This window comes from Psittacula echo (assembly GCF_963264785.1).
Source record: "Psittacula echo genome assembly, chromosome: 15".
Classification (NCBI taxonomy): domain Eukaryota; kingdom Metazoa; phylum Chordata; class Aves; order Psittaciformes; family Psittacidae; genus Psittacula; species Psittacula echo.
The window spans coordinates 7294188-7318712 of record NC_137751.1 but is presented as its reverse complement, the minus strand read 5'-3'; the positions used below and the strand labels follow the sequence as shown (position 1 = coordinate 7318712).

General features: G+C 38.8%; 1 protein-coding gene across 10 annotated transcripts in view; it reads left to right on the top strand.

The window, feature by feature from the left end:
• NCOR1 (nuclear receptor corepressor 1) overlaps positions 1 to 24525 on the top strand; it is a 66408-nt gene that overhangs the window by 37367 nt on the left and 4516 nt on the right. For 6 of the 10 annotated variants that reach the window (XM_080629866.1, XM_080629868.1, XM_080629864.1 and 3 more), the window contains 28 exons: positions 144 to 274; positions 766 to 983; positions 2299 to 2361; positions 3024 to 3163; positions 3824 to 3950; positions 4681 to 5236; positions 6535 to 6664; positions 6962 to 7157; positions 9633 to 9806; positions 10703 to 10863; positions 11219 to 11339; positions 11448 to 11549; positions 12065 to 12162; positions 12568 to 12736; positions 13309 to 13449; positions 14758 to 14841; positions 15342 to 15598; positions 15951 to 16311; positions 16821 to 17045; positions 17747 to 17956; positions 18704 to 18853; positions 19375 to 19542; positions 19850 to 20015; positions 20285 to 20778; positions 21233 to 21361; positions 21932 to 22089; positions 22336 to 22559; positions 22996 to 23133. In XM_080629866.1, coding sequence (XP_080485992.1) covers positions 144 to 274; positions 766 to 983; positions 2299 to 2361; positions 3024 to 3163; positions 3824 to 3950; positions 4681 to 5236; positions 6535 to 6664; positions 6962 to 7157; positions 9633 to 9806; positions 10703 to 10863; positions 11219 to 11339; positions 11448 to 11549; positions 12065 to 12162; positions 12568 to 12736; positions 13309 to 13449; positions 14758 to 14841; positions 15342 to 15598; positions 15951 to 16311; positions 16821 to 17045; positions 17747 to 17956; positions 18704 to 18853; positions 19375 to 19542; positions 19850 to 20015; positions 20285 to 20778; positions 21233 to 21361; positions 21932 to 22089; positions 22336 to 22559; positions 22996 to 23133 — 5291 coding nt within the window. Of the gene's footprint in view, positions 1 to 143; positions 275 to 765; positions 984 to 2298; positions 2362 to 3023; positions 3164 to 3823; positions 3951 to 4680; positions 5237 to 6534; positions 6665 to 6961; positions 7158 to 9632; positions 9807 to 10702; positions 10864 to 11218; positions 11340 to 11447; positions 11550 to 12064; positions 12163 to 12567; positions 12737 to 13308; positions 13450 to 14757; positions 14842 to 15341; positions 15599 to 15950; positions 16312 to 16820; positions 17046 to 17746; positions 17957 to 18703; positions 18854 to 19374; positions 19543 to 19849; positions 20016 to 20284; positions 20779 to 21232; positions 21362 to 21931; positions 22090 to 22335; positions 22560 to 22995; positions 23134 to 24525 lie in introns of those variants that run through there. The other 4 variants (XM_080629867.1, XM_080629872.1, XM_080629869.1 and 1 more) reach the window with 3 other exon arrangements.

Below are 24525 nucleotides of genomic sequence, written 5' to 3'. Positions count from 1 at the left end.
TGGGGTACAAGAGTACATGTAATAGTTGACACATGTACGTGTATGTTGCAGCCTCTTTGCTCACTTTCAAAAGAAGCCTGTACGAGTTGCTGCATCTCCATGTGATCAAGTTGTTATAATATGTAAATCCCATTTCATTTCAGCAGCAAATTGCTCGTCCTTCTCAAGAAGAAAAGGTAGAAGAGAAGGTAGAAGAGGAAAAAGCAGACAAAGCAGAGAAAAAAGAGGAGGAAAAGAAGGATGAGGAGGAAAAGGACGAGAAGGAGGAATCTAAGTAAGTATATGGACTGAAAATGTATTCATTCAGCCTAGATTGCATTTTTCTGTTTTGCAAAGATCAGAAGGATTCGCATTAGCCTGCAGTGAAATCTGGATTGAAAACTGTTCCTATTTAGGTTAGGGTTTGTACATTAAACAATTTTTTTAGGTGTCTGGATTTCTCTGTCTTGCTGAACTAATCAGACTGGTGGAAAAAGCCATTGGATTATTTTTTTGCACGTGTAATAATATTCATAACTTGTTGGTTTAGGCTTGTTTCGCATCACAGTTCATGTTTTCTCTGAAGTTGATTATATGTATCTATGTTATTACTCTAGCAACTCTAAACTGTGGGCAGTAAGTGAATTCTGTTTCACTAAAGGTGTCTTTTGGAGTTTTGTTTGTGGTTTGGTTTGGCTTTATGGGTTTTTTTTACATTGATATTCAGGAATATCTGTCCATGGTGGCTATCTGAATGTGACTGAATTCTGTTTTACTTAATCCCAGAGAGAATACCAAAGAAAAGGACAAAACTGAAGCTGCACCAGAGGAAACTGAGGAAAGGGAGCAGGCTGCTCCTAGGGGCCGAAAAACTGCCAATAGCCAAGGTCGTCGTAAGGGCAGAATCACCAGATCAATGACAAATGAAGCTGCACAAGCAAATGCTGCTGCAGCTGCAGCCACTGAAGAGCCACCTCCACCTCTTCCACCCCCACCAGAACCTTGTGAGTAGCATTTATAGGACACTCGGGGACCCATCTGGTCATCAGGCTATTCACTGACATAAGGCCCTTTTCTGTGCATCTTTTTTCTTAGGGTTGCATGTATTTTGTGGCTGTGTGGTACTGTTAAACTTCACGAGTGTGACTTCATGAATAGTATATATGTAATCAGATGACTGTTAGAATCGTGTGGGGGTTGGAAAAGGCAGTCTGACCTTTCTGTGATAACTGCATTTTCTCTCTTTGCAGAGTTAATGATGGATCTGTAGAGATCCAAAAGCCTTTGACAGAGATTGACTTAGACGCTGTAGCTCACAGAGGATATTGTTAAATAAGTAGGCCTGATATTTGAGTACTTGCAGGAGTTTCATAAGCTGAAACAGATCCTAGCAAGTTGGTTTTTGTTGCTGTTTCTGCAAGGGATGGCAAGAGGCTTCTTTAAAATAAAATGTTACTTTCTTGGCACATGGTTAAAAAGAGATTATGCTTCATCTGAATGCATTTCTGAAAAGACTAACATAATTTGTGGTGGTGCAGAAATATCAGCAAACAGAGTACCTTGTGGCTAGTGAATAATCATGCAGGATGGCAGGGCAGGTTTGGTTGTGTTGGTTTTTCTTGCAGTGCTCTGCTGTGGCAGTTTGCTCCTGATTCCTCAGCTCTTTTGTTGCTCAGATATTCTGAGTATCCTAGAGAACAAAGTGGGCAAATCAGTTCTAATTTAACTGTAAACATTTTTTTATAGACATTCTTGCTCAGTTGATGTGATGGGATTTTGTCAGCAGCTAGACTAAGGCACTAGTGGGCTTTGCTTTTTCTTTTTTTAACCATTTTTGCGGTGTTCTCTGGAAAATCCAAAATAGCTTTTCAATGGATTAGATGCTTTAGAGTGTCCTACTTTTTATTATTTTTTGATGAAAGTTGTGGAAGGATCCATGTTGCATGCTGTGCATAATGGCACAATTTATGAAAAGGAAATGGAGGCTGTGGCAGCTTAATGCCATTCAGAAATTTAAACAGAATGATACAAATCTAGATATGTGAAAGAGAACTATTTTGTGTTGAATTCTACTTAGTTTCCTGCTTGTTTTTACTTACTATTTTTTGGTTTTCTTTTATTTTTCATTGAGGTGGTTCCTACTGTATCCCTAACTTGGTTTAGTGGAGATTGACTACTTCCCACTGACCAAAGCAGCTTTCCTAAATTACTTGAACAAGCCTTAATGTAAATGGATTAGTTGACTGAAGGATGCACGATTGGTGCCATAACAGTGAATCCTGGTCCTTTCTCTGATCAGTGTTTTTGTTTCTTTTTCAGCTTCTTCAGAGCCTGTGGAGACATCCCGCTGGACAGAAGAAGAAATGGAAGTTGCTAAGAAAGGTAAACCTTATAAAGCTTTTGACTTACTTCTGAACACTTGTTTTTACACAATTACAATAATTTACTGAATTACAGAATATGAGTGCTGTGATATTTTGCAACACTACCCTGAATGAGTAATTCAGGATTTGCTGAAAAAAAGCAAACATCTTTAACAGGCAAAATCAGGTTTTTGAGACATATGTTGACTGTTTTCATATGGCTTACTTAGAACTGTTTGATGTTGTACTTGGTCCACGGAATACAACATGGACTCACACATGTCCATGTTGTGAAGGTGTGTGTGTGTCATGTAATTTCTTAAAGTAATGTGCTTTTGTATAAGACATTCTGTTCATAGAAAAGCTAATGAAGTTTGTAACGTGTCTATTCATTTGGCAGATACTGTTACCCGTAAATTTTATGCATAAAATCAATATTTTAGCAGAAGTTTTACATATTAGCAGCAGCAAAGAGTTAAGTTTGAAGGCTTCATAAGCAGACATTCAGGTTGACATCGCTTTTTTTCACTCCGTAAGTAGTTATCAAGTACATTGTCATAGTGAGAATTCTCTTAAGGACAGCAGTACTTCTGTATCTTGCCTTCCCATAGACATTTATTTAGGGTTAGGAGAGCTTAATTATGTATCATAGTAAATATTGGTTCTTACATGTTTGAACAGGTCTAGTGGAACATGGACGAAACTGGGCAGCAATTGCCAAAATGGTTGGGACAAAAAGTGAAGCTCAGTGTAAGAACTTTTACTTTAACTATAAAAGGAGACACAATCTGGACAGCCTACTCCAACAGCACAAACAGAAGGTAAGGATGATGGGTGCTGAATATTTTGCAGGGGAAAACTTGGCATCTTTCTGAAGTCATTCATCATGCTTCACTAAGACTGTTTTGCAGTCACCACTTGGATCTGTGTTGTGACATACATGTCCTAGAAAAGGTGGCTGATGCTCACTGACCTGTGACACTAATCAATTCTTGCTTTAAAGTTCAATAGAAAATTTTGTATCAGAACACTCAAGCCTGAAGAATTCTTTAGTGATCTGAAAACCACTTTGCTCATAAGTACATCAGCAACTATAGAAATTCAGGTCATCACTGTAAAGCAGTTACTTTGAAACACAGTAATCACTAACCTTGCAAAACGGAGCAAGAGAATTGGCAGAAGCCCAGGAACTGAAAGTTTTGGGGCATTTAAAGTGGAATTCTGAGTGTTGAAATCCTTTAAACTCAGTGTTATTCTAGTCTTCTCTCACTTAAGTGAAAGCGTCATTGTCTGTGTTTGCTGCAGTACTTCTGTTGTCCGCCAAACCTATCAGCAAAAGCTGGCTTGAGATTCTAAGTGTGCTCTTGTGAATGAATCTGTACTAAACAGAGTTTGTCTTTCATTTTAACCTCAGATTGATAAATGAGAATGCATGTAAAAGGAAATAATATTTGCAAACCTAAATGCTGTGTTTTTACCAGTCTTCACGAAGGCCCCGTGAGGAGCGAGATGTATCACAGTGTGAGAGTGTAGCTTCAACTGTGTCAGCTCAGGAGGATGAAGATATTGAAGCATCTAATGAAGAAGAGAATCCAGAAGACAGTGAAGGTAACTTTTTTCTCAGAAGGCAACTTGTGCGTGCACAGAAAGGGACCTATGTTTTGTGCCAATTGTATGCTCAGAAATCTATGTTCCACTTCATAATGTAATGTTCAAATACATATGGCTAAATGTGGGTGTTTTGGTTTTTAGTTGTTAATATTGTTTTAAGCTGCAGTCTGTATGTGTGCAATTCAGCAAGTTGTCCATTTCTACAAGTGAAAATTAATTGCTGTTTTTACAGTTGATAGGTTAAAATTGATGGATCTTTATTGCATCCATTTTCTTTAATGGATGTTAAAATATTGATGTTGGAACTAGAGGATCTTAAGGTCCTTTCTAACCCAAGCCATTCTATGATTCTATGATGTGGTTCTAAGGAACGAAGAATCATATCAGAAGATAAGAGTTGGATATATCATCTTTGTTCTAGGTGTTGCCTTAGTTTTTCATAAATGTTTCAATTTTTCTGAAAGCTATCTATAATATAATGGAGTTCATGAATTAGGCTAAAGAGAGGAGGAAGGTTCTTTACTACAAAAATCAATACCATTATATAACTGGTATCCAGGTGTCGATGCGGTTTTCACCTTTCACAGTGCAAAGAAGGCATTTTCAATAAAACAATGGTGATTCACAAAAGAAGTAAACTAGAACTGTTAACTTACAGCAAGAATTGTGAGTCAGCATGTCTATAGATTTGAGTGATTTTTTTTGTAAAACTTTTCGTTTTCGCCAGGTGCTGAAAATAGTTCTGATACAGAAAGTGCTCCATCCCCAACTCCAGCAGAACCTGGTAAACCAAGTGAAGAAACTCCATCTGAGAGCACTGCTTCAAAAGTAACCGCTGAGGTGACAACAGAACAAGAATCTACCATTAAACCTGCAGCCAGCACATCTCCCTCTTTAACAGCCCAAAGTGTATCAGCAGCTGAAAGTCAGAACCCTGAACCACAGGTTAAGGAAGAAATAAATAATGAGGCAGAAGAGCCTATGGAAGTTGACAGTAGAAGCCATCCAGTTGAAGCTAAGCCTGTGATTACTCTTCCAGTGCATACCAAAGTAGAACCTGTAGAGACTGAAATGAGGCTACCAGAGAATATTCAAGTGAAAATAGAGAGTGATGCCAAAGAGAGAGAAATGGAGAAACCGAAGGAAAAGTCAGAACCAGAGGAAATGGACTATAGTCTGTCACAACAGGTTAATACTGCAAGACAAGAATCCCATTCAGATAATGATTCAAGTGCCACCTGTAGTGCTGATGAGGAGGTTGATGGAGAACCTGATAGACAAGGGTGAGTTTAATTGTTTAGCATTCAAATATTGCCATCTATTATTTTTATAGTGTGATTGGTGAGTGTGGGACAGTAAGTGGGCTCTCCATTCCCTTTAGTAAAAAAACTGAGTGTAGAAACAGAAATGTGCAGATGAAGTTATAATTGATTCTTGCTCTCACAAACTCAGTTTAGTAGAATCCATCCAAAACTCCTTGAATTTGACTGGGAAAACAGCCTGAATGTATCTTTTAGTAGGTGATGAAAATTGCTTTAAAAAAGATAATAATCTAGGGGGATAAAATATTGACATTTTAGTTACCTTTTAACATTTCATGTTTGTTTGCTTGTATAAGCTCTGGAGTCCTGTACCCAGTTACTGTCGTAAAACCATGCTATATCAATCAGTAGAACTGAATCTCTTGAAGGCTCTTAATGATAGATTAGTGGAAGTATTTCTCATTCTTACCAGTCAGTGTTCCTAAATTAATGGGCAAGTGTCCTGAGAAATGGATGGCCATTTTCTCTAGTGTCTTCTTGCAAACTTCCTAGTTCCTGGAAACTTGGCCCTAAACGTTCTGGATAATCCACATGAGTATATAGGGCTATAAATGGACAACACTGCATGTCTTTGGAACTGTTTATCTTTTGGGAATGGCTGACCACTGATAATATTTAAAGTCTTTTAGTATTCTCTTGGTGCAATTCCTGTGCAACCATGGCGTAGCACCAGGCCCAGTGCCCCCTCCCTCTCAGTGGCCTTAATATACACGCAGTACCAAGTTAAATGTCAAAAGTATCCAGTATCATTGTTCTGCATGTGGTCTGTGGAAAAGTGCAGTTGATGGTGGTTTTACACTCTCTTTCCTTTTCAGACATCAGCTTTCCATTTCACAAATATGTTAGCCCTCCGTGTGAAAATAGTCTGTTGTATACTACTCTTTTTTTATTTCCTGTGCTATATCTAGTGTTTCCTATATATTTTTTCCCCCAAAAACCTTCCTTATAAAGAAGGTTGCATTGTTGCAGTACTTTGCATATAGAAACTGCATACAGAAATTTCTGTATTGAGGTTCTGAACACTTCTTTTGGTGTTTCTGTGTATTATAGAAATACAGCAGCACCTGTTGCCTCTTCTTCCAGATGTGCTGTGGGACAAAACAGACATGATTCTGATCATTCAGCTATTTGTCCAGTGTCCTAAATGTGTTTTTTTTTAATAAGTTGAGAGGCATACTTTTGCCTGTAAATTTTTGTAAGATGTTTAATCTTTGTCTTTATGGTGATTTTTTTTCCCTTCCTTCTGTCTCCCTTTCCAGTATCTTCAGCAGGGAGTCAAAGCCCTCACTATTAAATCCCACTGGGTCAATACTGGTATCATCCACGATAAAGCAAGGGCAGATGGACCTGCAACAGCTTCACCACCGAGCTGCCGTCATACCACCTATGGTACGGGCTTTTTAAGTGATATTTGAAGGAGTATCTGTTGTCCCTAAAACTATTTGCAATACTACAGCAGCAAACAATTGTGAACGAATGAAGAAATATATCATTTGCTTTGTTATCATGCTTTTGAGGGGGAAAATAAATTAAATACACAAGTAGTAGCTTACAAAACAAGTGTGGATCACCTGAAACACTCATACATAAACTGCAGCCGCTGCAGTGGAGGCATTGAGCAAGATAGTTACTTTAGTAAGCACCTGTAGTAATGTACTTGATGTTAATACCTTCCTGCTCTTGTAGGTTTCTTGCAGTCCCTGTACTGTTCCCGTTGGAACACCAGTGAGTGGTTACGCACTGTATCAACGGCACATTAAAGCAATGCATGAGTCAGCGCTGCTGGAGGAGCAACGCCAGAGGCAGGAGCAGCTGGATATGGAGTATCGAAGTGCTGTAAGCCCTTGTGGTACTTCCAAGAGCCCTAATGTTGAGTGGGAAGGTAGGTGTTTTCACATCTGTCATGGAAACAGCCCTGCATTTTATGTCTCTGTGTTACAATGCTGCCTCATTTAAGAATGGAAGTTTAGTGTACCAATAATTAAGTGCTTTCTGATGGCATTTGATTAAAAGAACCTGTCTGCTACAGAGAACCTGCTGCATTTACAGTGTTGTTACAAATACCTTGTAGCCCCTTTAGGTAAGGCAGAAAAAAATGGCTCTACTGAGGTGAAATTCAAACACAGAATCATAGAATGGTTAGGGTTGGAAAGGGCCTTAAGATCTAGTTCCAATCCCCCTGCCATGGGGAGCGAGAGAGATTGAGAAAGATTAGGTGTGCAGGTGAGAGGAATCAGATAAGTGCGTGTTCTGGGGGAGCACCTTTCAGAAACTTAAGATGAAGATGCAATAGAATTGCTAAAGGAGTATGAACACAATTAAAAGGAATGTTTTACTGCACTGGAGTACATGGACATTGAGCAGAGCATAAAAGAACTGTCATACTCCAGCCTGTCTGTCCTCAGAAGGGCTGTGTGAAAGGTTCTTTCTCTTGAGGATATGATGGTTGGTTGCTTTTGTATGTATAGAGGATATGCGAAGGTGGGGTTTGAACTGAACTCTGCAATCTAGACCTGTGTTTCCTGAATGTGGCTCTTAGTGTAACCTCCAGTAGAGAGCAATGCTAAAACTGTTCACAGAATCTGTCAGGGTGACTAAATGAGGACATATTTGTTAGAGCTGCTGGTTACCGAAACGTGATTCATGTGGACACTGTAGATGTTACATTGTCCAAATTGCTGCTTAAGAGCCACAGAATGCATTTATTAGCTTTCTTTATAGACCTTTATATTATGGGTTTTCTCTGTGTATGTTGGTTATATTTTCATTCTTTGAACTGAAGCTATTTCATCAACAGCTTGCAAATTACAAACAGCTTAGCAGAACGTTGTTTTTTCTGTGTGCAAGAAAAACATATCCTATGGGATGCCCAGTTCTGTACCTCAGAAGTGTGTACCTTTTACCTCACCTTTGCTTCCTAGAAAAGAATAAATCCACAAACATGTACATTGTACCATGGTAATAAACTAAGATTAATGTGCCAAATGTTAAAATGTTAAGAGATATTATCACCATTGCTTAATTCTGCATTTTTAGATTTTTATATGCTCATGTGTTCTGTTGTCTCCACAGTATTAGCAACAGAAACTATCACGTTTTTTGAAATTTGAGTAGATTTAATATGCATAACTTTTAAATTATGTTATGAAAATGCTTCACCTTTATTTCTTTTACCAAAGTAAAATGAAAGTAACATAACCATTTTTTTGCCTGTTTAAATAGTGAGAAGGGAGATGGAAGATCTGGGGAGGGAGGGTAAGATTGTGGGTTTTGGAAGTTGCTTCTTTAGGTGGAAGGTCTGGGATTGCTTAAAAGTACCATTTAACTGAAAAACTACCTGAATAACTCTTGGCATTGGCAGTACGCAGTTATGAAGTGTGGGAAAGTTCTGGGGTGAAGCCTCTGCCAGCAAAAATCAAGGTGGTTATTGAGGCAAACAGAGAGGGAGGGATAACATGGTTAATGTAAATAAGTTCTACAAGCCTGGACATCTTAGTCTGAAAACCAAAAGGAATTGAGATTGTCATCAGACGGTTACAACAGCTACTTCCTAAGATACGCTGTGCATATGAACCTTGTCCATCAACTGCTGCATGCAGCAGAGAGCCCACAGACTTATTTAGAAACCTTGTGTTGCATACATCAGAACACTGCTGGTATTGTGGAGCATCTTGTCAAACTAAAGAGCCTGACAACCTACACAATACCATGAGATAAAATATTAAAGATCCTTTCTTTATGGAGATTAAAGATACAACTTTACAGCTGCACTAGACTTGTTCTGACTCGTAATTTTTGAATACTTAAATTGTCCATTGCCAGAGAAAAGGAATTTCTGAAGTTCTGGTACTGGATTTTTAAGTGTCTGAATTAAAGAAAAATGTATTTTTCCCTTTTAGCACCATTGATGGGCAATATTAGTATTTGAAATTTGATTTGTAACTTCTTTGGGCAAACAAGGAAGGGAGGCTTTTGTCTGGTGGGATTGGTGTGTAAGTCTGGCTGCATTTGTATATAAACCTGGCTGGTGCACAGGATTTGGAAAGGAATCTTCTTGAAATGAAATCTTTTTCAGTGGTAGAGCTTTCCCTTGAAGGACCTGAAGGATTCAGATACTGTTTTTTCACATACAGAAAATATGAGAAAGTTTTTCAAAGCTTTGGCTATAGAAGTATAGAAGCAAGAGCTTATTAAATGAAGCTGTACCTTAGTACTACATTTAATTGTAACATTTGTACCTGATGAGTACATCTCACACTTGAGTAGGCCCTGTGTTAAAATTGTGCTGTAAACTGAACCTTTTACCTCCATTTTCTAATCCAGAGTTTTTTCTTTCTGATAACTTTAACCTTCACAGGAAAACCAGTGGCCTATATGCCTTATGCTGAGGTCAAGCGAGCAATAGAACAGGAAGCACAAGTGCAAAACACAGCAACAAGGTCAGCATCACCGTACAGGCTATCTCCAAGAGAAGTTAATAAAGCCTCTCCCCAGCCTGATATGAATGCAGCTCGCTATAGTGTCCCACCAGGTAAGTACTTTGTTTGTTAGGTATCACAGGGATATGTAGTCTTCCTTTGGAAGCTGGACTGCTGAAATTTGATATAGTATCAAATTAGTCTCTAAATGCTTTGTAAATTAACAAAAGAAGAAAATAGATTGTTTTCCTTGTGCATGTAAATTTCAAGCTTCTTTGAGATTGTATTTTATTTGTTGCTGCATTAGCTGCATGACACGTATTAAAGCAAATGGGTGATCTGGAAAGTGTTAGAACAGCATTGGGACACAGTCATCGAGAGTTTTTCAGCTTAATACAAGTACTGTCATACTCATGGGTGGCCTTTCTTATGAAGGGAGAAGTTAAGGAAAATAGAAAGCTGCCACTGTTGTTGGCATTAGTTTCTTACTGTAATTGCTTAATATTATAATCTGAGTGGTTTATAAAACAGTGAAACAACTGACAAATCTTAATTGTGAAACTTGGGTTATTGCTTTTCCCTTCAGAGTGTAATGTCATGCTAAGAAAAGACAAAAGCAGGGAAGCTTAGACTATACTTGACTCACTTGCATTCCATTCAAAGAATGAGAACTTTCTTTAAAAACAGGAAAACAGCAAAACATCTGAATTTGCCCTGGGCCGCTTTAAAAGTTTAGTTTTCAGAGTCTACACTTCTACCGTGCAGCTTTTGCCATTTCATTTTGAGCCTCGATGCCTGGTTAGATATTTTCCATTCAGTTTCTGTGCATAACATACACTTGGACATAATGAATTTCAGAGCTGTAAATACAGCCCAGATAGCTTTTGGGTATTGTATTCCCATCAGAAATTGTCAGATGAACTTACTATTTTTGTTCCTCTTCTCTCTCTAACAAGTAGTAGAGCTGAAACAGGCTGTGATTTTTAAAGTACAGTTTTTTCTCCCCAAGTTCTCCAGCCAGCACCTCACCAAGTAATAACCAATATACCTGAAGGAGTCCGCCTTCCAACAACCAGACCTACCAGACCACCACCACCACTCATTCCATCCTCCAAAACAAGTGTGCCATCAGAAAAGCCTTCCTTCATCATGGGAGGCTCAATCTCACAAGTAAGAGAACTATTATTTGAAAATCTCTGCTTACATCAATATTTGCACTTTTACCAACCTTCAACATCTTGTACTGGCTTATGTGTTCACAGCATTAACACTTAAGACCTATACATGCCAATTCTAAAAGTCCAGGTGCTTTAGAAAATAGAAAATCTTGCAGTTATTTACATTTAGGAGCATGGCTGAGGGCCTCCAGCTTGCGTGAACTGCATCTCCAGACTAACTTTGATACTTTGCAGTGGTGTTCTGTAGCATTTTAAGATAGGATCGTAGTAGTATTAGCATTCTCCTGTAAACATAGATGTGAATCTTCATTCCACAGACAAGAATTAACATATATTTGTTGTTTCAGGGAACACCTGGCACTTACTTAACATCCCATAGTCAAGCTTCCTACACCCAAGAAACTGCAAAGCCATCAGTGGGTTCTATATCTCTTGGACTGCCAAGGCAGCAGGAATCAGCCAAATCTGGTAAGAAAAGAAAAGCTGACATGTTTTATATAGACTATTTAATGACTTGTAATTAAAGAAGAAAAAAACCAACCCAAAACTGTTCTTCTTTTCTCTTCTTCTGAATAGCTTCCCTGCCGTATATCAAACAAGAGGAATTCTCTCCCAGAAGCCAGAATTCCCAACCTGAGGGACTCCTGGTCAGGGCACAACATGAAAGTGTGGTTCGAGGTAAAGAAAATCACACAGATTATGAAACTTTGTCAGAGCCTGAGAAAACTGAGGGAATTAACTTCTAGAGCTCAAACTGCTGAAGTATTATTTTTAAGTATTATATGTTTAATCATATAATCTTATGGTACTTATATAATCTGCTCCCTATTTCCAGGTATGTGTATTTGTAACTAGCGCCTCCTGTCTGCATGTCTCATTTCAAAACAGTTGTTTCAAGGCATGCCAGTTTCAAAATGAAGCTGCTCACTAGAGCGTATGCAGAACAATACATGTCAAATATCCAAATACATCAAAAGAAAAGAAACTAAATTCCATGGATTAATGCTGCAAAAGGCTTTTGGTCTGTAAAAGAGGAAATGATATGACTGCTCAAATGCGTGCTGTTAAACTGATTTTTTTCTCTGTATTTTAACGTAAGCTAACAGTTCTCACTAGGGTTTTTAATTGGTTCAACTAGAGTAGCTATTTTTTTGTTATTCTCTTATGTATCAGGATGTCTTATTTCAAATCAGGTACAGCAGCGATACAGGAGGGAAGTATAACACGAGGAACTCCAACCAATAAAGTATCTGTTGAGACCATTCCTTCTTTGAGAGGCTCCATAACTCAGGTATTTTTCTGCTTATTGAGAAGGCTGAGACAAACCTGCATATTTAAGCTGTCACTGTGGATATATTCGCATGACTGAAAAAGTGAATTATTATCACAAGTAGGAACTGCCTTGAAAAAAGAAATTTTAATACAATCAGATGGTCAAATCCTACTATTGCTGAAGTCATCATTACCATGCTTTCATCTTCATGTATATGAGTCTTTAAATAAAGCCACCAGAGCCTTTGGTAAACCTAGCTGAAGGCTTATTAACAACTTCCATACTGCTTGATAAAGTAGTTGGCTTTCTACATCTAAAAAATGTTGTGGGTTTAGGTTGGGTTTTTTTTTTCCCCTTCACTGCTCTCTATTATCTTAAATAAGTGCCCATGTTCTGAGTTACATTTGATTGATTGAATTGCAGGGTACACCAGCTCTGTCCCAGGCTGGCATAGCAGCTGATGCATTATTGAAGGGAACCATCACCCGGCTAGCTACAGAAGACAACAGCCCAGAAAAATGCAGAGAGGAAACTTCAGCCAAAGGCCATGTTATTTATGAAGGCAAAAGTGGGCATATTTTATCTTATGATGGTGGGTATTTGTATATTATACCTGATTAAAGGCAAGACTGCAGCATGTTCTGCTTTTATAATCCATAGCTGAATTGTATCTGTTTCCAAGTGGTAGATATAAACCTTAATCACTGGGGTGCCATCTGGGAGAGGTATTGACCTGCATGTGTTTTTGAGAGTCTAAGAATTAAAATGATCCAGAAATTGTGTGGGTGTTCTTTAGAGTCTCCTGTACTACGTATTTAAAATAATAGTTAAGCTGTTTAATTTCTTTGCCATTTATTTCCAATTTGTCATGGTATATTTTTACTTTGAAAGGTTAAACAAGTTTGAAATTACCTGTATTAGAATAAATGTATCCTTTAACTTTGAACTTCAGTTAAGATGCTGATAAAAGAGTAACTGTTTGAACAAATATATTTTTTAACAAACTATAAAGGATCTTTTGAAGGTTGAGATTTAATGTTACAATATTCAACTGAAGTTGTCTTGTTAAAGCATTAATGATCTGTGGTCTCATTAGATGTAATGCTCATGTATCTCTTTCTTATCAGCCACATTTCCTAACCACACTCTTATAAATTTTGCCAGCTATTAAAAATGTTCGTGAAGGAACAAGGAGTCCAAGAACAGCTCATGAAATTGGTTTAAAGAGAAGCTATGATACAATGGAAGGGAATATAAAGCAAGGAATGTCAATGCGTGAGTCTCCGGTGTCTGCACCACTGGAAGGTAAAAACAGCTGCTTCCAAGGTGTTTTGTGTTTTATCCAAATATTTTGCATTGATGTAAGAGTATTTAGAGTTATTTTATGGAGCAGATGAAAAGAGAAATGAGATTTCAATCTTACAGTACTAACCGAATCTATGGAATAACCACTACAAGCATGCTGGAAATACGACTGGAGTTCAGCTAGCACTTGCTCCTCTTAGTAGATCTCACACATGTGACTGACTCTGAATCACAGTCCCAGCAGGTCATGTAGAGCTCAAACACCACCAGTGTGGCCTTCATGGGCACACCCGTTAGTTAAATATTGGTCTCAGCCATGGCACAGTAACTCTGGAACACACTGGCGTGACCTTTTGCATTCCTGCAATAAACCTCTCGGATTATGCCAAGAAGATGATTGCACAGCTGCTGTATCCTGCTTCAGGGCATCCCTACTATGATTTTGATTTTAATAAACTGCAATGAAACTAAGGCTGCAAAGGTCAAGTCAGGCCATTGCATAACTTTTCTGATTGCTTTTTGAAAAATACAAGTGCAAGAAAATGTTGCATACCTAAACTATGGAGTCTTACTCCTTAAGTGTGGTTTTTTTCCCCATATTTGGGTAGCCCTTAAAGGCTATTTTGTGTACACTTTCAGCAGAAGGAGCAATAGGAATAAGAAGTTCCTAGAATCTAGAAACTCAGTCTTGCCTTTTAAGTTTCTGGTGCATTTGCCTCATCTTTGGGCTTTTTTGGGATATGAGAAGTTGCTCTGATCCATTTATGCTGTATCTCGTCGCTTTGACACATTTTCTGTCCTCAGACTGTGGAAAACCATGAGTTCTTTGGGGTTTTGATTCAGATTCGTACTCTAAGAACAATAAATTCAGCTCTTCCCAGATGATTCAGAATGAACTTTGATTAATTTGGAAGAAGCTGAGGTATATTTTGAGGTGTTTTTTTTTTTCTTTTTGCTCAGCTTCCTATCGTGAACACCTTTCTTTAAGTAAAGTGAAGTGTAAGAGAAGCAGTGACTGTATTTGGGGCAAGAGTTAAGCTTAATTATAAAAAACAGCTTGTGTTTTCTAAGTATGTTAAAACTTGCAGGAATGTAATAGCATGAATACCTGAACTGAAAGACCTATTTTTTTTAGGGCAGGATGGTATTTATAACATGTTGCTACAATGCCTAGCATGCTGAGGCTAGGACCTCTGGGCACTACCCTGATACAGATACTATCTGTGATGTATGTAAGAAGGAGGAGGGTTTTGTTGGCTTCTTTGAACACTTGTTTAATTCTCTAAATTATGTTCATTTTAATTTTAGGTTTAATATGCCGTGCACTGCCTCGGGGTAGCCCACATGCTGAACTAAAAGAGAGAACAGTGTTGTCTGGCTCTATAATGCAAGGTAAAGTATTGTGAGTTTAGAAGGCAAACATTAATTACAACCTCAAAAATCTGGATTTCTGAACCTTAAAACTGATGTTAACAATGGTAGCTGTGTTAAAGGTGGAGCTAATTTTATTAAACATGTTTTTCAGAGCATAAATCAGCAGTTTTCTGATATGCTGTATACAAAGCTAGTGTGTAAATGTAGCATTTTATTTCTTCTTGGAAATCAGACTTTTTTTAATACAAATACTTGGCAAATAGCTCTTTTTTGTAAATGTGAAGATGTGTGCTATTTCCTTTATTTCAGCATCTGAACTTGGGATGCTTTCAGTAGTATATTGAATATTAGTTCAGTATTACTTCTGTGGTGATTTTCTTAGTCTTGAGAGCGTATCATGAGATTATAGCAAACCAAAGTTCCAGCATTATGACATGTAATTATTTTAGTCTTTTTATGAAAAAGGAGACTTGGTAATTTACTAATGCTAGTAATGTGACTCTTTCTTTCTGTAAAAGGTACACCAAGAGCAACAGCTGAAAGCTTTGAAGAAGGCTTGAAATACCCTAAACAGATTAAGAGAGAGTCACCTCCCATAAGGACATTTGAAGGAGCCATTACTAAGGGGAAACCATATGACGGAGTCACTACTATAAAAGAAATGGGTCGTTCCATCCATGAAATCCCAAGACAGGACTTACTAAGCCAGGAGAGTCGCAAGACTCCTGAAATGGTGCAAACGACCAGGCCAATCATAGAAGGCTCCATATCTCAGGTGAATACAAAAAGCACTGCTACACTCACACAGTTGATTACAGACGCAGGATTGAATCAATTCAAGGTATTTGAATAATCACAAATGAGAGGTGTGTTTTGTTTTAAGAAAGCCACCAACTTGCAAAGCTTAAAAATATTTTCTGTGTATTAGATAAATCCTGATGATTCAACTGTAGGGAACACATCTGCAAGCAAATGTGAGAGAACTGACAAGTAACAGTCACTAAGATCCAATTATATTCTGTGTTAATGTGATGCAAGCAATCAACTACAACGTCAGCAATGTGAGGTTTTTAGCACACATGAAACATTGGCAGGATAAGCTTACTTGGTCTTTTTCTCCTTTTCAGGGCACACCCATAAAATATGAAAGCAATTCTGGCCAGTCTGCCATCAAACATAATGTAAAATCTTTAATCACTGGACCAAGCAAGCTTCCCCGTGGAATGCCTCAGCTGGAAATGGTGCCAGAAAACGTGAAGGTGGTGGAGCGAGGAAAATACGAAGATGTGAAGACCGGGGATGCAGTACGTTCCCGTCACACGTCAGTAGTGAGCTCTGGTCCCTCTGTTCTCAGGTCAACTCTTCATGAAACTCCCAAATCACAGCTGAGCCCTGGGATTTATGATGATACCAATGCTCGAAGGACACCTGTGAACTATCAGAGTCCAATGTCCAGGAGTTCACCTATGCTGAATAGAGTTAGTGAGGGTATGTCATTCCTATCCAGACAAGAAGTTTTAATGATTTAATTTTAAACTTAATTAAACTTAATTAAACTTAATTAAACTGCTTTCTGTGATCCATTCTACTTTCTTATATTCTAATGGCTTCTCTCAATTTGGAGGGTGGCTAGAGGGAATTCTAGAAGGCTCTAAGCCTAAAATCTGCCATATTATACATGGACGTGGGAAGACAATTCAATCTCAATTTGCATTTGATTATGGATCGTATCAAAATCTGTAAGTGTAACATCTTAAGGGCAGAAGCTGTTCCTGTGGAAGTATCTAGATGAGGAAGGTATTATGGTGAAGTGTAAGCAATCAGCTTTAAGATTTAGATTTTTCACCAGAAATAGTTTGTGATATAAAATGCTTTCTGTGATGTATCACATTGCAAGATCCTCTAGACTGTTACTTGAGAGGCAGTGTATACTTACAGCTGAATTTTCTATTTAAAAAATATGCATTTTATTGATTTGGAGTTTTCATTGGGTTTAGGTGGAATATCTTCTGGGAAGCCAGCAAATCACGAAAGGAAAAACACACTTACTCCGACACAGAGGGAGAGTGTGCCAGCAAAATCTCCAGTCCCCGGGGTTGATCCTGTAGTGACTCACAGTCCTTTTGACCCTCATCATAGAGGAGCAACTCCTGAAGTCTATAGGAGTCACCTCCCTCCTCATTTAGATCCCGCTATGCCATTTCACAGGGCTCTGGATCCTGGTAAATCTGTTTCTATTGTTGTTTTTTTTTTAATTTCATAAAAGCTTACATATTATACACTGTTGTGGCCTAATTTCAATTGGGTGGGGGGCGGGTTATTATCTAGCCAGGAAATTTATGGAAAATATGATTGTATAAGGCTGTAACTTTCTTCTAGAAGCTGCCAGTTGCTTCTGTTTGGTTACGAAGTTCAGACAGTATTTTTAGATAAGTATTCATGAAATATATTAAAGCTTTCAGAAAAGCTATGCAGAGAAGGATGTGGAAGATGCTATAGAACTGAAGTTAATCAGGGCCTCTTTATTCAGGACTGTGATTCCTTCTCACTGAGGATTATCAGGTTGTCCCTGGTGATACTAAATACAGTAGACTTCCTTTTAACCTATCCATCAGTCCACTTCTGTGAGATATTTTAACCTTCTTTAGGTATTTCAGCTCTTTACATCTTCTGAACTTCAGGATTTATATTTTTAATCAAGTCTTTTATGCGTATCTCCAATATGGGTTATTTCACTTTTTCTGTCTGAAGACTGCATAAATTCAGTAAATCACCAGTATTAAAATGCTGGTTTAATTCATTTGGCACTGGCTAGAGAGAATTGACAGTGCTTCTCATTAAAGTTACATAAACATCTGAAACTTTCATTTGATATCACCCAGACCCTAAATCTTCTGGGTTTTGTTTCCTCCTTCCCCCTCAGCTGCTGCTGCTTACCTGTTCCAAAGGCAGCTCTCACCCACCCCAGGCTACCCAAGTCAGTATCAGCTTTATGCAATGGAGAACACACGGCAGACAATCCTAAATGACTACATTACCTCACAGCAGATGCAAGTCAATTTACGTCCCGATGTAACAAGAGGGTTATCTCCCAGAGAGCAAACTTTAGCTCTCCCATATGCGGGAGCAAGAGGTATGCCCATGGTTTTTCTTATGTTCTTTAAAGTATGTTTTGGATGTGTGGTTGGTTGATTTGTGTTGTTGCTGCTTATAAAGATGTGTTTGTAAGTGTGCATGCATACAAGTGTGTAGGCAGAGGTGTGTTTGCAAACATGTTGTCATACTTCTAGCTGGCTTCTGTGGGCATAAAGGAGAACTATATATGTAAACAATATTGTTAAAGGGAAGGCTGTAAGGCTTATTAGTGTTCAAAAAATTAGACTGGTTTTGATAGTTTAAATTGGTACTCAGAAGCATATGTAACTCATACTCAACTTCAGAAAAGAGAATTATGTCAAAATGAGAACTTCTCCAAAATGAAAACAAAAGTAACAGCTAGAAGGATGAAGTTTGTGAAAAACAGGGTGATTGTTTAAAGGTGTTATGTTAGAGAGTTAGCAAATGTGTGTGAGGTGTTGCAGGATTGGGAAAAGGCTAAATCAATTTGGATATGTAACAGCAGCAAGAAGGAGCATTTGAAAATAAAAAGACATCTTGTGAAACTCCTCAAACAGAGAAAATGGGAATCTGGACAAGTTAAATGGCTGATTGCCAGATCTAAGAGAGTATAACCAACAGGAATGTAGTTCTGCATTCACTTTATTCTATGTCTTTCCACTAAGCATTCACTGCTGACCTTTGTTAATGAACAGAATATATAATGTGTGGGCCATTGGTCTGTCCTTGAGTTACTATTCTTACACGTGTCATCTCCTAACAGGAATTATTGACCTGAACAATATGGCTCCCACTATCTTAGTGCCTCATCCTGGAGGAACAAGCACACCACCCATGGAGAGAATCACATATATCCCTGGTACCCAACTTACGTTCCCTCCTAGGCCTTACAATCCTGCTTCTCTGTCACCAGGTAAGAACTCTTGTGATTTGCTGATGTCTCTAGTTGTCTGACATGCTTTCTTTAGCTTTCATTAATGTCACATCTTAGTGTTTTCTCAGGTGGTGCTTTTTGCATGCGCTTCTTATTTGGATAGTAAAGGTTTTCTTAAGGATATCCTTTGTAGTTACATTAGGAGCACTGACAAATGCAGAATTTGCCTCATTCTGTCAGGTCTTTATTTATAGTCATTTGATTATTATTTCACTGACTTCATAGTGTATGTGTTGAAGGGTAGAATTTGGGTCTATAAGCTGTGTAGTTTCTAACTCTATAAAAACCACTTTAGTAAAAAGCTGTTGAGCCTTCCGCTGTTACTGTATGTTAAGCTTTTGTCTTCTTAGAGAAGTGGATAGTTTTGAGTGGAATGAAAATGTATTTGGGAAATTTTGCTGTAAGTGGATAGCAGAATATATTGGCAAGTGTTTACACCCAGTTATGCTTAACTTGAGTATCTCTTTTTGCTACTTCATTTTATTTTGTGGACCTTCCAGGACACCCTACACATTTGGCAGCTTCTGCAGCTGCAAATGCTGAAAGGGAACGGGAAAGGGAGAGGGAGAAGGAACGGGAAAGGGAGAGGGAGCGGGAGCGGGAAAGAGAACGAGAACGGGAGAGGGAGAGAATCTCTTCAGTCCCTGCTGAACTTTATCTTCGACCAGGTGAGTGCACATTCCTACATTTAGATCAGTTGTCTTGTAGATTGTAACTGCTTCTGATCTTTCTGTCGTAGCAATGTAGCACCTGGGAAATGGTGTGAATCCCAGTTACCGCTAGCACAACTTCATGTCATTCAGACCATTGTAAACATACTGCTGCCATTTAAACCTTTGATACATACTGTCACAGCTAGAGGGGTGGAGACTGCGGGGAAAGGATGTGGAGGAGACAACACTGATACGTAGTACTGCATTGTTATAATAGTTATCAATGTATATTGTTTGTTTCCCTCTGCTCTTTGTTCTGCAGGTGCAGAGCAGCCTGGCAGACCTGGCAGTCATGGATATGTTCGGTCCCCATCCCCTTCAGTTAGAAGCCAGGAAAACATCCTGCAGCAAAGGCCTAGTATTTTTCAAGGAACCAATGGGACAAGTGTAATCACACCTTTGGATCCTGCTGCTCAGCTACGTATCATGTATGATTTATAGCTTACTATTCCAGAGATATGTGTGCTAACATTTGAGCGTACTAAAAGGTGCATTGAGCCTGAGGAAAATACAAGAAGATGAGGATATATCACTATCTGATTGCTCTTGGATTTATTGGAAATGATCCAATGCATTTTCAATAGTCCAGTTCGGATAGAAATTAGTGTCAGAAAAGCTTCACTTTGTTATATGTGTGATATGGCTCTGGTTCTCTTTTCATGTGATATAATTGAGAATATTCAATGTTCACCAACAGGCAGCTCACCCCTGGAGCTCCTTCTATTACTCAAGGGTTGCCAGCTTCCCGTTACAATACTGCTGCTGATGCCCTTGCAGCACTCGTAGATGCTGCAGCCTCTGCTCCTCAGATGGAAGTTGCCAAAGCAAAAGAGAACAAGCATGAAGGCACCAGGATAGAAGAGAATATGGGACGCCGGTCAGCTGTGGTTACTGAACAGCAGCAGATGGAACAGAAGACACTGGAGGTAGAAAAGAGGCCTGTCCAGTGCCCTTATACATCTGCAAACTTTTCTGGTGGCAAGTCCCAGGGACAGTCTTCAGTAGTCTATTCAGAGGCTGGTAAAGAGAAAGGACCTCCTCCTAAATCCAGGTACGAGGAAGAGCTGAGAACTCGAGGAAAGACCACAATTACTGCTGCTAACTTCATAGATGTGATCATCACTCGACAGATTGCTTCAGACAAGGATGCACGAGATAGGGGCTCTCAAAGTTCAGATTCTTCCAGTAGTTGTACGTATCTTAGTAACTATCTACCTCTTTGCTGTCTGTCTTAGCCTTTTAGGGAAATAATAAGATGTGAAATGATTCTGATGTTCAATGATAAAATATTCACCTCTGCCCAGTAGAAACACTTCATAGACAAATACAGGTTTTGCATATAGGTACTCAAGATTCTTGCAAAATCAGAATTGTTTGCTTTATTCAGATTCCCTGCTACAACAGGAAATGCAGGATAATAAGACTAACCTTATCAGAACTCAAGAAACCTAAAATTATTTGGTTTACATTGAAATACTGTTGTGGAAGCATTTGTATCACCATGGTTATCATGAGGAAAAGATAGCATTTTGACTTTCATTTCACTGGTGTCATTGTAATGGAAGAACTGGTGTTGCTGTGTAGAGCCAAGAGAAATATTCTGTGATATTTACACCTTATTCCACAACTTTTGCTTGATACTCAGTATCCTCCCACCGGTATGAAGCTACTGGAGATGCCATTGAGGTGATTAGCCCTGCAAATTCACCCGTACCTACTCAAGAAAAGCTACAGCCCTATCAACCAGAGACACCTAAACAAAGCCAAGCAGAAAGTAAGTTTATCTGCATATGTAAATTTTCTCACAATTATCTTGCTTATATTTACCAGCTCCGTGGCACCATAAATATCTTGGGAGTCTTTAAGTGGCTGCTTAGCACAATCTTGAATTTTCAGAAACTTCTGTTGGAAGTATGTTGTTGCAGTGATCTGGAAAAACTAGAGCAAATGTATTGAAACTGACATTTGGCATTAGACAGAGCTCCTTTACATTACAGGGTAGCTGATTTAATGAGAAATTTATTTCCAATATATTCTTTCAAATTCCTGCATACAGGTGTTGATGCCTACAATTTTTTACCTATTAGTAAAGGTCAAAATATTACAGAAGAGTTTGCAGGTGAGAAATGAGCTGCAATTAATCTACATTGTGAAATGAAGCTTAATTTTACCTACTCTAAATTGTAGGGCCTATATATGAAGGGGGAAAAGGTGATTATCACACAGAATATCAAAAATCTAATGCAGAAACACTTCCTCTATTAAATTTGTAAGCACAGAAGTTTCAAACCTTGAAGCTTCAGTAATACCATCTGTTAAGACTGACCTCTTCTTCTTTAACTAGATGACCCAAACAGGCAATACGAGGGGACGATTCACCGCTATAGGACACAACAGGAACCCCCTTCACCCCAACAACCTCCACCTCCCTCTTCCCAAGCCGAAGGGATGGCACATATGCCCAGGACCCATCGTCTTATCACCCTTGCTGATCACATCTGTGTAGGTTTATTTGCATGCATCTTTTCAGATGTGAAAAGTTATATTTTGATGATGAAAACACATGTTTTGAAACATAATACCAATTCTGTAATTATTAGTTTTCCATGATGCTGTTATACAATGTGTCTGAACTTAAAATCATCTCATTTGTTGCAATCGGTCTCGTATTCATCTAGTTCATGAATACATAGTCTCTTGGCCAGTGTCTGACCGAGATCTCTCTTCTATTTTCTTGGCCACAATCAGCAAATTATTACACAAGACTTTGCTAGAAACCAAGCAGCTCCTCAGGCCTCTTTGCAGCCTCCCACCACTACATTCCAGAATTCCACCCCTGTTCCAACACCTGTTGCTACCCGGGCAAAGACATCGAATCGCTACAGCCCTGAGTCCCAGTCCCAGTCTGTCCACCATCAGCGGCCAGGAGCTAGAGTGTCACCTGAAAATCTGTCTGACAAGTCCAGGGGAAGGTAACACATGTATTCAGTTTCACTGCAAATTTAATGCCCGGATCTGATATGTATAATATCTGATATTTATAAAATACAGTAATCTTGATGTAGATCATAGAGGTATCTTTCTGTCCTTTTCTTTGGAAACATCTTTTTTTGCACTGTTTTTGACAATTGCTTGGCTCCATAACGTAGAATATAACTGTTCTACCTTCACTTCCTATGCTTGATTTCTAGTCTTTAGAGGGATGAAAATATTTAATTACTTTGAATTGTCCATAATGACTGATAAAGTTCTAAGTCATCTTTTCGAGATCGCCAGACATACTAAAAATCATGTAACATACATAACTAGACATAAGTAGTTATGTAACAACTGAAATGCAATTACATGTGTTGACTACTGCTTTACATGCATTAAGAGTACTTACCTGTCTCTGAATTATGGATGTAGACCTGGAAAATCTCCAGAGAGGAGTCATGTCTCTTCAGAGCCCTATGAGCCAATCTCGCCACCTCAGGTCCCAGTTGTACATGAGAAACAGGAAAATGTTCTTTTGCTTTCCCAAAGAACTGAGCCTACTGAACAGAGGTATGTATAGAGCTGAATTTTAAAAACATAACTGTGGATCTTTGAGCTGCATACAGTATCTTTATTAAAGAGCAGTTTAAGTGATTTTCCTCTGATGCCACAGGCGAGTAGTTTATCACTGTTGACCCCCTTTGTACTCCTAGCATTCACAACCTGCTACTTGGGAGATGCTTTGGGAAGCCTGAGGGAAACATAGTCTATACCAGTTCTGTCTCCAGTTTCTTGGTGCAAGCAGTGGGTTCTATGTCATATCTGATAGAAAGCACTATAACAAAACTCCTTGTTGGGTGTCAGTTCTGTAAAACTGAAGTGGTTTGGGGATAGGTCCAATTTCTACAGCTTTTATTAAATAATTCAGGCTTCTTCTGCATGCTTGGCTTCCTGGATGCTGTCCTGGTGAAGTGTGGCAGAACCCAAGGCTTCCAATGCTTGTGACTCTAGAGCAGCTTATCTCATGAAATAGCATTAAGCTAAGGAGTTTCATTTCAGGGAGGTGTGAAGGTGGGGTGTCAGGAGGCCTGTGCCCAGGGGTGTCGGGCAGCCCTGTTTCCCAGGGCTATTTGTCAGTCTCCAGATCTGCAGCATAAAACCACATGGGATCCCAGGCAGACTGCATCAGGGCTGGTGTCTTCAAATAGCTGGCAGACGCACATTGGAACGGATGCTTCTGTCATCTGCTCTGCTGCCTGCTGAAGGAGTAGCAACCAGCAGGCTCACCATATACTTATTTAAAGCTCATGCTGGTGAAATTGATTTTCTTCTTCTTTCACCCCTATCCTCTCCACTCTGCAGTTGCTGGCAGGGTTGTTGCAGCACAGGATGCACGTTTAGCTGGATGCAAAAGGATTTTCAGGAACATGGCAGTGAAGATTGCATTTTTATGGGGAGGGGGTTTTAAATTACAGCTGATTTGCTGGATTACTGCTGCTTAAACTCAAGCGTTACAAGTGAACATACAGTTGATAATTTTTATCTACTTTTCAAAACAGTGTATGTCGTTCAGGACCCTGGTATTAGTTTAGGTTTTTCACCTGAATTTCTTCATGCTTTAGTTTGGATTTTTAGAGGGTTTTTTTCCCCTTAAAATTTTGTAGTTGGAAGGCTACAATAATAAACAGGCTAAACTTCGCATATTTTAAGATCTGAAGATAAAGTCAATTTGACATTTACTTCAGCCATTTTTTTACACTGTGACAGAAATTATGTGCAGAAAGTGTGCCAGCCACTGTGAATGTGAAATTGGTAAGAGGTATGAAATACAGAACGTGGATGCCAGTCTCAATCTGTGCCGTAGAGCAAGAATGGCTAACTGACAGCTCTTGAGCCAAATTCCAGTCCATAAGATTGTTTTACTTGGTTTCTAAGAATGTCTGAAATAGCTTGTTTGCTTGG